General features: G+C 45.5%; 4 protein-coding genes across 4 annotated transcripts; 1 reads left to right on the forward strand and 3 right to left on the reverse strand.

Moving 5' to 3' along the window:
- Positions 1–3,870: 3,870 nt before the first annotated feature.
- Positions 3,871–4,843, reverse strand: MAM_08267 (Fumarylacetoacetase, protein; the record flags this gene model as incomplete). The annotated part of the gene is made up of 3 exons (XM_040827065.1): positions 3,871–4,023; positions 4,080–4,700; positions 4,829–4,843. The coding sequence occupies 3 exons, from the start codon at positions 4,841–4,843 to the stop codon at positions 3,871–3,873; spliced, it is 789 nt and encodes a 262-aa protein (XP_040674911.1).
- Positions 4,844–5,349: 506 nt separating this feature from the next.
- Positions 5,350–5,720, forward strand: MAM_08268 (Complex 1 LYR protein; the record flags this gene model as incomplete). Its single annotated transcript, XM_040827066.1, has 3 exons — positions 5,350–5,427; positions 5,491–5,522; positions 5,597–5,720. 3 exons carry the CDS (start codon positions 5,350–5,352, stop codon positions 5,718–5,720), a joined length of 234 nt encoding a protein of 77 aa, XP_040674912.1.
- Positions 5,721–7,974: 2,254 nt separating this feature from the next.
- On the reverse strand, positions 7,975–8,882 carry MAM_08269 (uncharacterized protein; the record flags this gene model as incomplete). Its single annotated transcript, XM_040827067.1, has 2 exons — positions 7,975–8,343; positions 8,529–8,882. The coding sequence occupies 2 exons, from the start codon at positions 8,880–8,882 to the stop codon at positions 7,975–7,977; spliced, it is 723 nt and encodes a 240-aa protein (XP_040674913.1).
- A 2,865-nt stretch (positions 8,883–11,747) lies between these two features.
- MAM_08270 (Dynamitin subunit 2) lies at positions 11,748–13,148 on the reverse strand (the record flags this gene model as incomplete). The annotated part of the gene is made up of 3 exons (XM_040827068.1): positions 11,748–12,935; positions 12,988–13,047; positions 13,107–13,148. 3 exons carry the CDS (start codon positions 13,146–13,148, stop codon positions 11,748–11,750), a joined length of 1,290 nt encoding a protein of 429 aa, XP_040674914.1.
- Between the last annotated feature and the right edge of the window lie 29 nt (positions 13,149–13,177).

Raw genomic sequence — 13,177 nt, forward strand, 5'->3', positions numbered from 1 at the left:
TTTTCTCTAACTAACTTAGAATCTTTTTATAGTAGTTTATACTATTATTTAATTCTCTAGCTAGTATTAAGCTAAATTAAGCTTACTTCTTCTTCTTTTAATTATTAGCTTTCTCTAAGGCCTTAAGGTTCTTAAAAAATTAAGAAATAAACTAAAATAGCTAGTTAGTAATATTAAGCTAGAGGTAGAGTAGACTACTTACTATAATATATAATAGTATTATCTTAAAGACTACTTTTAGCTTTTTTTAGAGGTATAGAAAGATAGAATAAGTCTTAAATATTATATTATACTATAGCTAAATTAAAGCTAAAAATAGTAAGATTTTAAAGTAACTTATAAAGATATAATAATTATTATAAATATAATAGTTAAAGTATAATACTATTACTATCTTTAACTTAATAATTTCCTAGTATAAATAAGCTTAGAGCTTATTTAGCTTTAAGCTAGTAGTAGTAGTAGCAGCTAAGATTTAAGTAATATAGAAATAATATAAATAACTTAATAAAAAAGACTAAGCTATATATAAAGTTAAAGCTAGAATAAAGATAGAAATAGAAATATATATAGACTTACTAGCAACTTTCTAGGACTAGAACTTAGTTATTATTTTGCTTTCAAAGGCACTAAAAGTCTTTATAGTAGTTAGCTATTAAGTAGAGAATAAGCTAGTACTAGCTTAAACTTACTATAACTTTCTTTATATTAATAAATTAAAAAGTAGATATAATAATAGCTACTAATAATAATTAGTAATTCCCTAGAGTTAAGCTTAATATAAAGTAGATATAAAGTATATATATATAGATATAAGTTTTAACTTAATTTAAAGATAATAGTAATAATAGTAAAGGCAATAAAAATAGTTTTAGCAAGAAGTTAGCTAGAATTTAAGTAGAAGCTAGCTTAAGCTTAGCTAAATAGTAAGTAAAGCTAGTATATTAGTAGAATTTAGTATATATTAAAGTTAAGAAGTTAAAAGAGAAAGAAAAAAGAGAAGAAAGTTAGAGAAAAGTCTAGCTAGCTTTATATTTAATAAAAGCCTAAATTTAGTATAGCAGCTATACTAGCTATAACTAGCTATAAAGCTAAGAGGTAATTTATATATAAAATAAAAGTAAGGTAAATCTAAATATATAAGTTATTATAGCTAAATACTAAATATTTATACTAGTAGTTATATAATAGTATAAAGCTAGCTTAGCCTACTTTTAAGAAAGCAATAAGCAATATATTATACTAAGATAAACTATATCTCTAGAGAGAAGAAGTAATTAGAAGTTAGAAGATAAAGTAAGTATATAAGTAGAAGCAAAATAGCCTTAGTATAAAGCTAAAAGCAAGCTAGATTTATAAGAACTATATATCCCCCTAGAATACAGCTAGTAAAGCTAGCAATACTTATATATATATAGAAAATAAGTAGATTCTAGCTAGCATAAAGCTAGAGCTAGCCTAGAAAGTAAAAATAAAAGTAAGTAGAGTTTTTCTTTCTATTAAAGAGCTTTCTAGGTTTAATATAAAAAGAAGATATACTAGTTATATAGCTCTATAGCTATCTAGAGTGGTATTTAATATATACTTAATTTAAGTAAGCAAATTAATATATATTTATACTATATTAATATTTATAATATATAGTTAAAATAGAAATATAAAAAAGAAAGCTTTAAAGTTATATATTTACTTATAGCTAAGATGCTTACTAATAGATTTATAAAGATATTAAATAAGTAGTATTTTAAATACTTTAAAGGCCTACTTAATTTAGTTAATTTAAGCAGCTAAAGTTAACTTTTATAATATTATAATTATATAAATAAAAGTATAGCTAAAAAGAAGTATTAAATTAATTACCTCTTAAATATATAAGTACTTACTTTTTTTAAGTAAAGTATACTTAGAAGGTAAATAAAATTATATAAAGTAATACTAAAATACTAAATACTAAAATACTTATAAGTAAAAGTAAGCTACTACTTATATTAAACCTTATAATAAAATAATAAAAGTAAAGCTTACTTCTTAATAACTAAGTTTATAACTTAATTAAATAAAGCTTTTATATAAGCTTTCTTTTCTCTAGCTACTAATAAGCCTTTAGTAGTATTATTAGCTTTAATACTAAGTATAAACTCTTTATATATAAAGTTAAACTTTATAAGAAAGTTAAGCTATAATTAAAGTACTTAATAATACTTATTATATATTTATAGCTTAAAGTATTAAAATTAAGTATAAAATTAAAGGTAATAAAGTATTAAGAGCTTACTTTACTATTTATACTTAGTATTAATAGTATCTACTTAGTAATAAAGACTAATATAGTATAACTATATATATAATTAGTAATTAGCTAATTAAAGAAGTAAAATTAAGCTTACTAAAGCTAGTAAGTATAATTACTTACTTTATATAAGTAGTATTATTTAAAGCAACTAATAGTTCCCTTAAAGCAGCAACTTTTATTGCTTTTACTTATAATAACTATATAAATATAGCTCTTATAAAGTATATTATATAGTATATCTAGCTCTAAAGATTTAGTTTAATAGTTAGTATATAGAACTTATAAAGTAATACTTTTAAGTATAACTTACTCTTTATACTTTTATAGGCTTAGTATACTATAAGAGATAATAATATATAGAGAAAGAAAGTATTACTAGTACTTTCTTAGTATTAAAAGTAGAAGTAGTACTACTAGGCTGCTTCTTAAATATAGTAAATATAAATATACCTTAATTTACTAGAAATAGCTGCTAGTAGTTAGTATAAATAAACCTACTTAACTTAGTAAGTATAATAATAATAATAATAATAATAGTAATAATTAAAATATAAGCTTATAATTATATAAAAGTAGTTATAAAAGAAAGAAAAAAGAGAGCTTATAATACTCTTAGAAAGTATATATAAATATAAAGAGCAAGAGCAGCTAGCTAATAAGGCAGCTAGCTAATAAGTATATAATACTTACTTTTAATTTACTTAAAAAATAGTATAGCTATATTATATAAAATAATAGAATTAAAGTAAATTAAAAGTATTAGTAAGTATATAAAAGCTTTAATTAAATACTTTATTAAGTATATACTTATAGAGTTTAAGGCTTATAATAGCTTTAAATACAGCTTTAATTAGAGAGTATATTATATAGTAATAGTATACTTAATATACTTTAAAATACCTATCTAAAGCTAATAAATATATATATATATAGAATTAAGTTAATATATACTTAATATATAGAGCTAAGCATACTTATTTAAAGAGTATATATAATTCTCTCTTTTGTAGATTAATTTAAGGCTTTTAACTATTATCTAAGTAATATCTAGCTTAGTGCTACTGCTATCGTGTGACAGGCCGGCACTACTTATAGAGCCACGACAAGGACATGAAACGTCCATCAAGAGCGGCTTGATGTTTGCGCTTCGACGAGGGTTTCGTGAATCCTCAAGTTCGGGTCTCTGTACACAGCAAAGATACAAGAATGCCACGCAAGAATGCCGCCATGCAATGAGCGAGAACACCACTAGATTTTACTCTACCCAGCATGCCCTCCCCTCGTCATCTGAGAATAAAGTGCGTATCTGGTCATGTGTCAAGGCCCGAAATGTAGGCATCTATTCCTATAACTGATCTACAGCCTTGCTTCGACCTTTGCAAACTCAACGGTGTTGGTGCTGCACACGGTAGTACTTTGTTTAGCGAGGTGCATTTCGATGCCCCTGTTCGTCGTCGGAGAGATCAGATTGCTTACCAGGTTCCAACTTGTTCTAGACCAACTTCAACGACATCTCCATCTTTGAGCCAAACCGGAGGGTTCCTGCCCAAGCCTACACCCGCGGGCCTATTCCAAAGTCAGACGAATGATTCAATGGTGCATCTGGTGCCAACAGGAAAAGTCACTTGCGTTCCTGTGAAAATGACGTCTCCCGGCAGAAGGGTCACGCCACGACTCAGTAGCGAGATGGTCTTCTTTACTCCAAAGATGAGATCCGCAGTCGTTCCATTCTGATGTCCTTTAGCAGCAGCTCCCATCACATCAAGGTCACGCAAAATGTACACACCTGGCGGGTTTCGCCATTCACCTTGGTCCAAATCCTCAACTGGTGAGGATCCTTGATGAGGTCAGTAGTGACAATGCCTGGTCCATACGGTGCCCAGCCGTCGAACCCCTTGCCGTGAGACCACTGGCCTCCCCCTCGCTTGATCTGCCAGTCTCGATGTGAAACGTCGTTGCCGACGGAATATCCAAGAATATAATCGAGAGCCTCTGACTCGGAAACGTCGACGGCTCTCTTTCCGATGACTATTACCAGCTCACACTCGTAATCCAAGCCGGCGCCTTCCTGGGCCACATCCGGAACCGGAATTGGGTCAGATGGGCCGGAGAGCGATGTGGCCGGCTTGTAGAAAAGGATTGGATATTGGGGCTGGGGCATATTCGTCTCTTCGGCGTGGTCGGCGTAGTTCAAGCCAAGACATCGGACGGTCTTGACGTGGGCGGGATCCAAGGGTTGTAGCAAGAGGCGGATGTCAGCCACTTGGTCTGTGACTTGATGCTGTCCAAATATATCACCAGTGACAATGCGAGCTCGCCTGGTTTTGGCCATGTCTGTGACCCCTCTTGGGAGGATAGCATCGCCGTAGTATGTGCGGCCATCTCTGGCAAGAAAGCGGACTAGACGCTGTGGTCGAGCATGAGCGTCAGTCAGGACTCGGGACTCAGCTCAGAACTGCGGAAGCGATATCGGCGTGGCAAGCAGCGACCACGACCATGAGCAGCTTGCAGCGAGAGAGGGTCATCTCTACTCACAGAAAAGGCAGGCATTGCTGAAGTCTCGAAAACACACAGAGTCGTGGGTTGGTGAAGTTGATGTTTGGTCAAGGATTGGTCGTGGTTGATGTGTAAGCGTGATGATGGTTCGGGGTCGACTTGGCAGCCAAGCACTCGCTCCTCGTATTAATACGAACAAATGGATGGCACCAGCTTACTAACCGACGTCCTGATCCACAAGATACAACTGACCTTTGTGAAAGGCGCAAAAAGAGAAAAGATGTTGGTGCCGCCATTTAAGGTCTTCATCTACAAATCGCAGCCTGTCTTGTCTGTCTTGTGAAGAGGCGCCAAAGGATGCTGGTCTGCTGCCGCACGAGGGGACAACCATCTGCTGCTCGGGTTAGGGTTGTGCAGACCACCCCTCATGTGGATTGCTAGCTTCCCATTGGCCAGACCCTCTCTGCTCGAGGCAGCTCTGCTGTTCCGGCCATGTCTTTGCCAAACTTCTGCCGTTCATCAACATCAACAGCTCGCGTTAACCTCCAGCCGTCACCACAATGCGCCTCTCCGGTCTCCAGAAAGAGGTTCTGGCTCTGTACCGCAGTTGCCTGCGCGAGAGCCGTAAGAAACCCGTCGTAGGTTGTCCACCGACATGTCCCTCCCTGCATTGATCGCAGTTGGCAGCTGATAGGTGAAAGAGCACTCGAGCTCACTTCGAACAATTTGCTAGGTAGGCGCGCAGTAGACACGGATTGCGTACCTGGTTGCACATGTATTTGTTCCTAACGCGTCATCCTTGTTCAGGTCCGAGTTTGATCGGAATCTCAGGATAGAAAAGCGCGATTTCGCCGCCATTGAGTTTCTGCTTCGCAAGGGTCGGAGGCAGCTTGACGTCTACTCCAATCCTGGCATCAAGGATGTCAGGTGAAGGCCCAACCAACATGCGGAATCCGAACACATACAGTGACCCTCTCGAGCACGCCAGCACCTTCCTGAAACGAGTGGCGTCCGTCGACCGATCGTCCCCCGGGCCCTCTCTACTCTGTTTCTTGCTGAAGAAGGCGCTCGCAACTTGACCCTACTCGTCTCTCTCCGCGTTTCCTGGCCGTCGCCATGTTTCGAGCCCCGGCATCCACCAAGGCCGCGTCGTGGACGAGGTGTTCTCATCATGCCTTAGTAGCTATCGAGCAGCACCTCGCGTTCATCGCAGTACCTCATAGCCAGTACTTGGTCTTACTTTTCTTGGATAGTCTCTGTTGGACACGTTGCTTCCACCATCTTGCTCGCTGGTCGAGATGGTTCCTTTAGCATCTATCCCCGAGGCAAACAATTCATTACAAAGCACATTTGATACCCACCGCCCGCGCTCCCGTGTTGTCTTTCTCTCCAGACGTCCTCGCCGGCCTCGCTGCTCTGTTCGCAAATCGCCGTTTACAAAGCTCTTCGGTCTCGGGCAGCCAAAGCATGTCGGGGAGCACCATGGCCTCGGGAGCGACTGTCGACAGCAACACATAGACGCATCTTCTAGGACTTCGGGGGGCAAAACAGCGCCTTTGCCAGCATGGATGAAGACGAAGACGTCATCTGATGTGAGCCCCAACGTTCGACAACAGCTGCACAAATCCGAATCTCCATTTGACCTGAGTTCCTTTCCGGAACCGCCTTTTGCCGGCCAAGCCACGGAATCTGACAAATTTGATTCTCATCTTCCCACGCATCATCCTGTTACCAAGCATTCAGCACCAAAACCTCCACTGCAGTTGTCGCAGCGCAGACTTCTCACTCCCGCTCATCGAGGGCCGGCCAATGTTCGCCACAGTCTGATAGATGCCGCCGCAGATGTTGTCAACCCGTCAAGGCGTCAGTCTGTTGATTCCGCACTTGTAGCTGCAGTGTCTCGAAGCATTGCTCAACACTTTCGGCTGGTCTCGAAATTTTCAGGCGGAAACTCGCCTCAAAACGACAGTGCATCACGCACATCTAGCCAACACCATGCCTTGAATGGCTTCGCCAGAGATCTCGAGGCTTACGCAAATCAGACATGTGCTCGAGGCAAGACTGTGAATGCTACACCCACACCGCCGATAGACAATGCGACACTTCATACAGTCTCGGAACTCCTCCCATTTCGTCCTCAACTTCGGGCAGCTGGGCTTGCTGTGACGTCAAAAGAGCAGGCTCAAGGCGTGCCTCATTACCTGCAGCATCTGCAGCCAGAGGTGCCCCCGACTACTTTGCGTCGACAGCGTGGTCATGGTTGTTCACATGCGCAACTGGACGGATACAATGGTTCCGGTCCGCTCCAAAGCACTGGTACGGAAATATCTTTTGCACAGTCACGAGATATGGATGAATTTAGATATGCACTCATTGACGAAGTGCCGCCCCCTCGGAAGAAGAGAAACCATCGAATGCGGAAGAAGCGGCCGACTCGACGCTGTCTCCCTTGCTTCCCTGTTGAAGAAGAACTAACAACGGATCCTGACTGGGCACACTTTAGGGTCCCTTCAGCAAAACCCAAGGTACCTAGAAGGAAATCAGGAAAAGAGTCAAGACAAAATCGACCCACCAAGGCAGGGGCTCTCGGGTATTGTGCCCCAGAGTACGTTGGTTCCGATTCTCACAGCCCTTATCAAAAGTCAAGTGCTCAAGAGGCAGGAAGCAGCGGTGCGGGCGAGACAACACAACGATGGGACAGGCCGAATTTCATCACCACAGGGCGAAGACATTCCCTGACAATGCCGAAACCCAGGCCTCATGACGACGGCGGTTTGGTGGGACATCGGCACAGGCACGGGAGAGACCCGCAGTATAGAGCTGGAAAGGATTCTACGGCGTTTTTGAGTAACAACAGACTAAATGTAGGGCATTGTGTCAGGAATTCGCGCCAGCTTGGTCGCCCTTCAAAGATTGAGCCACAAGCTGGTCTTTCGGCAAGGCCTTCTCAACTCCCACGCGGACAACAAGCTGAAACGCGGTTTGACGGGCAGACAAATGGGCAGCCAGAAGAATGCGGTGTGGATGAAGCTGCACGTCGGCCTCACCAGGGGCCACCCCGTGGTAAGGGCAGTAAAAAGCAGCCCGTTTCCCAATATGACCCTCATCACATTGGAATATGCTGCCCTTCCAGTCGGGGCGTCCCAGCCAAGCTGACGGCGCGGCCCAACATTCCCAAAAGGACGTCATCGATTCAAGGCAGCGCTGACTCTGTGGAGGTTGACTATGACGACGGGGAAATAGAGGACCGCGATGTTCTTCGAGGCTTGCATGTTGCGGCTTCCGCGGCGTGCAATGAAGAGATTGACGCCTTTGTACGCAACAAAACTGGACTTCGAATTCGCCGCTTTCTCGCTGACCTGATGGCACTGGAGACTCTGACTGCTTCTCGGCCTGGGGAAGATGATGAGCAGCACGCCAGACGAAGGCGAGCGGAGATGAGAAAGCTCAAGCAACAAGTTCGGCGATCCCGGGAGATGGTCATGGCTGGCGGGCTTGTTTGAGTATAGACTGGCTGGTTGTTGGCGACGGGTAACGAGGTTGGTTGCCAGAGACTGATTCAGGGGGTGATTTTGTATGATTATCACTGTCTAGTGTATGCTATTGCAAAAAGGCCAAAAACACGGTTTTGGAAAACACGGGCGGAGTATCGAGCAAGTTGCTTCATACCCACGACATCCGTTGTCATTCGTCGTACACACGGGCACGCGCACACGCGCGCACACGTCTCCTTACTTACCAAGCAACCCAAGTACACAGGTTTCTCCAAGGAATTCAGCACCAAGTTCCGCACATTCAGGTCGTCCGCCTCGCCGACGTGGCTGACGGGGTCGAAACCGCAGCAGTCCTGGACGTAGATGTTGTTCACGCCCGTCTCGTCAACGAAGGAAGCGGCGGGGGGCGTCACAATCTCGTCCACCCTGGACGTGATGACGGTGACGGCGGTGCCGGGCTGCGCCATGGGCGACGCATCGTTGAGTTTCCGGACGGCGGCGCCGCCCGCGACCAGGTCCGCGCAGGCCGGGCACCCAAGCGCCCAGAGGGCCTCGTCGACGACTCGTTTATCATGGTGATGGCGCTGAGGGGTGTGCATGCTCCCTCCTGGGCGAGGGGAGACGTCCACGGTCGTGTGTATGTCTTATATATACATGCCGTCGAACTACTGACTGCTCACTCGCTCACCCTCAACTTCTCGTCACCTCACCTGCCTGCCTGCCTGCCTCCATGTCTCGCCTCAGCTCATGGGACATTTCGAACACATGGTCGTCCAGCCGGGAAACAACTCGGGGGCTGCATGCAGGCGGGAAGAAGAGAGGACGACAGTTCACAGTTCACGCCCCGGGAAATAGGACCGCCCAGGCGGGATTTACATTACAAAGAGTGACGGAGTAGCGTCGGCCCGCGCTGCCCTGGGCCGTCGATGCTACTCGGCGGCTCGTGCCTGCATTCGAGTGCGTGCGGCGGCGGTGATCTGGAGGCGTGCGTGTCGCGTCGTGACGGACCGGTCGGTCCTTGAGACCTTGGTGTCTCGGGGGCAGCAGCTTCTGTGTAATGTGTAATGCTACTACACGATACACCAAGAGATGCCACTTGGTTTTGATTGGGCGAGGAAAAAATAAACCTCCGCGTTTCAAGCGGGTCGGCAGAAAAAAAAGATTGATGAGACTGGGACTCGAACCCAGGAGGATTGCTCCATCAGGAAACAGTTGTCAAGGTGACCTTAACCTGACGCCATAACCAACTCGGCCATCTCACCGAACGCCGTGATGGATGACGTGCAGATTGTTTCATATACGACTGCCATGTCCGTGATTGGGTTTGTTGTGTTCGTACCCACAGTTGGATGCTTCATACGTTACATGAGACTGTTGCCGTCGTGTGCCCAACCCTCGCCCTGTCATTCTACTGATAATCGGCATTACGTCAGGAAAGGGAGGGCTTACACTGCGTCTATATGTTGACGATTCCCGCGCACCAATGCGGCTTTGGCTGTTGGACTAATATGGTCGTCGCCGTTGTCTCCGGGGTAGGCAAACATTCTGGATCATTTGGCTCGCGCTCCAGCATCAACTGTACACGGTATCCTCGCAAAAGCTCCCACTGCAGATATTCACGTGTCATCGTGTCAGCCCACAAGTTGATGCGGTGGCAATTCCTCGTCTATGCCGCTGAACATTTTCCACTGGTCCTTGCCCATCCCGTACAGCTCAACATGCTGACCAGATCCACGGTCGACCGATGCGGTCTTGCTTTTTGCTTTCCCCGCACAGCCGCGTTGTGTCGGCAACACCACCGAAGCGGACGCAGCATTTCCACACTTTCCGCCTCAACTACTCCGTCCATGCATCAGTCACAGCTCGATGCGAATCCGCCAGCTTAGCCTGAGTAAGCGACATTAAAAGTTGCCGGTAAACACGTCTCATCTCTGCCGACCTTGGCAATGACATCCCCGTTTCAATCATATCCTGTCGATGCCTTCCGCAACAACTTCAGCAGTGCAGAGAGTAGCAGAGATCATCTGCTGCGCTGCTGGGCACACAAAACGTGCGGGGGTTGTTTGGATTCATTTCAATGCGGCTGGTGTCCATACGTGAGTGTCCGAATCACCTCCCTCGTCAGTACCACTCAGGACCAGAGGCTCAAATCGTGAATGAAGACGTGGTCATGCATCCCCAATTCGTACAGAGTCCCGCTCTTGGCACCCGTGTATAATGAGCGAATCTGCCCCAACCCAGCAGAGCGATGGGAGGTGCGCACTCGTCCCTTCGGGTGCAATGTGTCGACAACAACGAGCTTGACCGCTGTTTTTTCCGTTGTTGCCGCTTTGATCCTCGTCGTCATTGTACTCATCGTCATGGTATTAATCCGGCGAGTCCGGCAATACTCCAACAAACACCCCAACTGGCAGCAGTATTGGGGGCGGTACATGAGTACGCATTGGTGGACCGAAGATTTACCACAGGAGCGCGATCCTTTGCTTTGCAGACAGAGGGGCAGCCAGGCAGAAGCTGCCCAGGCATAGCCCTGTGGGAGTCATCATCTCCTATTTCGGCCGAGGCAAGGGCTCCAGAACCACTGACCAACGCCGTGGACGCGAATCGAATAACACAAGGCATAGATAGGTTTCATGTCTATCAACGAATTCTCCCATCACCCAGAGCTGACCGGAGGTATAATGGCGACCTCATCAGACTCCTGAATCACGGGCCCATTCGTATCGCCAGCACCGGGGACGTCTACGTAGTCGAGATTGACTGTAACCAAGCAAGAGTCCAGGATCTTGGTCTGGATACCGGGATACTTTGCCTCGAGCTCGGCAAAGAGTTTGCTCAGCGGTAAGGGTGCCGGCCAAGCCTCGTGGTCTTTTCCCGTAAATGAACTGGCAGAAGCAAAGTAAAGCACCCGAAAATGGCACGGGGTGGCACTTGGTATGGAAGCCATCACTGTTTGTGGGAGTGGAGTATGTACTTTCTTGAATGCAACACGGCGTTAGCAAGCGGCTCGTTCCAAACTTTTGTCACGTGTGAAGGAGAAAGGTGAGACTGGAGTCAGAGATCTTGGTGATAAAAAGTACATCAAGGAGTATTCAGGTAATACATGCTATTGGAGCATCATTCCAGATATCGCGTGAGAACAAGTTTAAATAGAAAGTAGCCACTACTTACCAATAGTTACAACATACTCCTGTAATAATGTACGAGTGCCAGGTTTTTGTTCTAGCCAATTTGTTTGCAAGGAATGGCAAAGGTCGATGGAAGTGGAGGTTGAAGCGGAAGAGAAAAGAAAAATAAGCAGGCTCGAAAAGACCCGCCACGTGACAATGCTGGCTGGCAGCTGGCTACACCGCCCGCTGAGAAGAGTAAGTGGAGTCGACTGCGAGCACGAACAGAGCAGTTGCGCGAACTTTTTGTGTGTTGCTATTGGGTATCATGGTGCAAGATGGAGCTAAAAGAACAAATTAGGATAGCTTGGCCATTCGTTCTTCCAGGTCTTGTACCCAGCCCTCCATGATCTTCATGTTACTCCTGACTGTAACGTCTCCCTTTGCCATGGCTTTTTCCATCTTCTCGAGGCCTTCCTTCCACTGCCTCAACTCCCCCGTCATCTCCGCTTGCTGTGTCCCGATGCGCTCTAGGGTCTGGCTCGCGGTTGCAGCATCAGCATGGATCGCACGAAGCGATCGCAGACGGTCCAGCAACGGAGGCAGCATAGGCGTGAGCTTCTCAATTGTGGGCAGAATTCCATACAATGCATTGATCTTGGACTCTTGCTCCGATTCGTCGGCCGAAGATTGACCTTGCTTGCCGAGTTCTTCCCTGAGTGCCTTGGCCTTTTCCCGGGAGTCGTTGAGCTTGTCTTGCTCCGATGCCAATGTTCGCACTCGCCGGGTAATGGCATCCAGGTTCGAGGTCGAGGCCTGGGCCAGAGTCGAAATTTGCTTTTCCATATTGTCCAGGGTGGGCAATATAGCTCTTGGCAGTCCATTTGCACTGGCTTCGGACAATGATGAAGCGCTAATTCCCAGAGCTTTTTCCAGCATGAGTAGCCTTCGGTCAAAATCAGCAGCCTTGGCAAGAGCATGGCTCTGTTCGTAAGCTGGCGCGTAGGTGACCGTATATGTAGGACCATTGCCTGCTGGGACGTCTTCAGGCTTGCTGCTTGACGGAGGAAAGTATGCCCTTGCCATGCCACGGGAGGTCTCGGCATTGGGAGGTTGGGCCATGTCGTCGAGGACTTGACTCAAAGTGTCCAATCTCCCGTCTGAGGGGCCCGTATCTCTAGCTTCTGCGCCTGTTGTTGTGGCGGCGGCTCTTCGCCTCGCATATTCCTCCTTTGCCTCCTCGACTTCCCTTTTTAGCCGTGCGATCCTTCTTTCTAGGCTCTCGTCGTCGTCATCGTCGGACAGGTCGCCAAGTTCACAGGTGCCATCTTCTAGTATGCGCTGACGGCGACTGGATGCCTTGTATGACTTTCGTTTTCCATCCACGCGATCTGAAAAATCAACCCCGTTCGCATCGACGTTGGCGGGCAAGAAACGCGAGCGAGCTTCGTTGATGCGCAATCTTGTTCTTGAGATGCCGTGGCCGTCTTCATCCTCGTCAACGTCGTAGAATTCGTCATCGGACTGTGCCCTATTTGTTGTGGTCTGTACAAGGGTGAGGACCGGAACACGGGCATGAAAAATAGGGGGCACATACAGGCACGGTGGAGTTGTCGTCAGTCAATTCGGGTGTTTCGTAAATGTCTGGGGCCGAATCCTACCGTTCTATCAGCGTCGTGAAATTTCGAATTGCTGGTAAGTTTCGGGGCAGCTTACCAGATCAGGCAGAGCCGCGTATTTGCGATTGAGTGTCGCCATCGTCTGGGAGGGCGACGGGAGATTCGGCT

Source organism: Metarhizium album (genome assembly GCF_000804445.1).
Source record: "Metarhizium album ARSEF 1941 chromosome Unknown scaffold_49, whole genome shotgun sequence".
Classification (NCBI taxonomy): domain Eukaryota; kingdom Fungi; phylum Ascomycota; class Sordariomycetes; order Hypocreales; family Clavicipitaceae; genus Metarhizium; species Metarhizium album.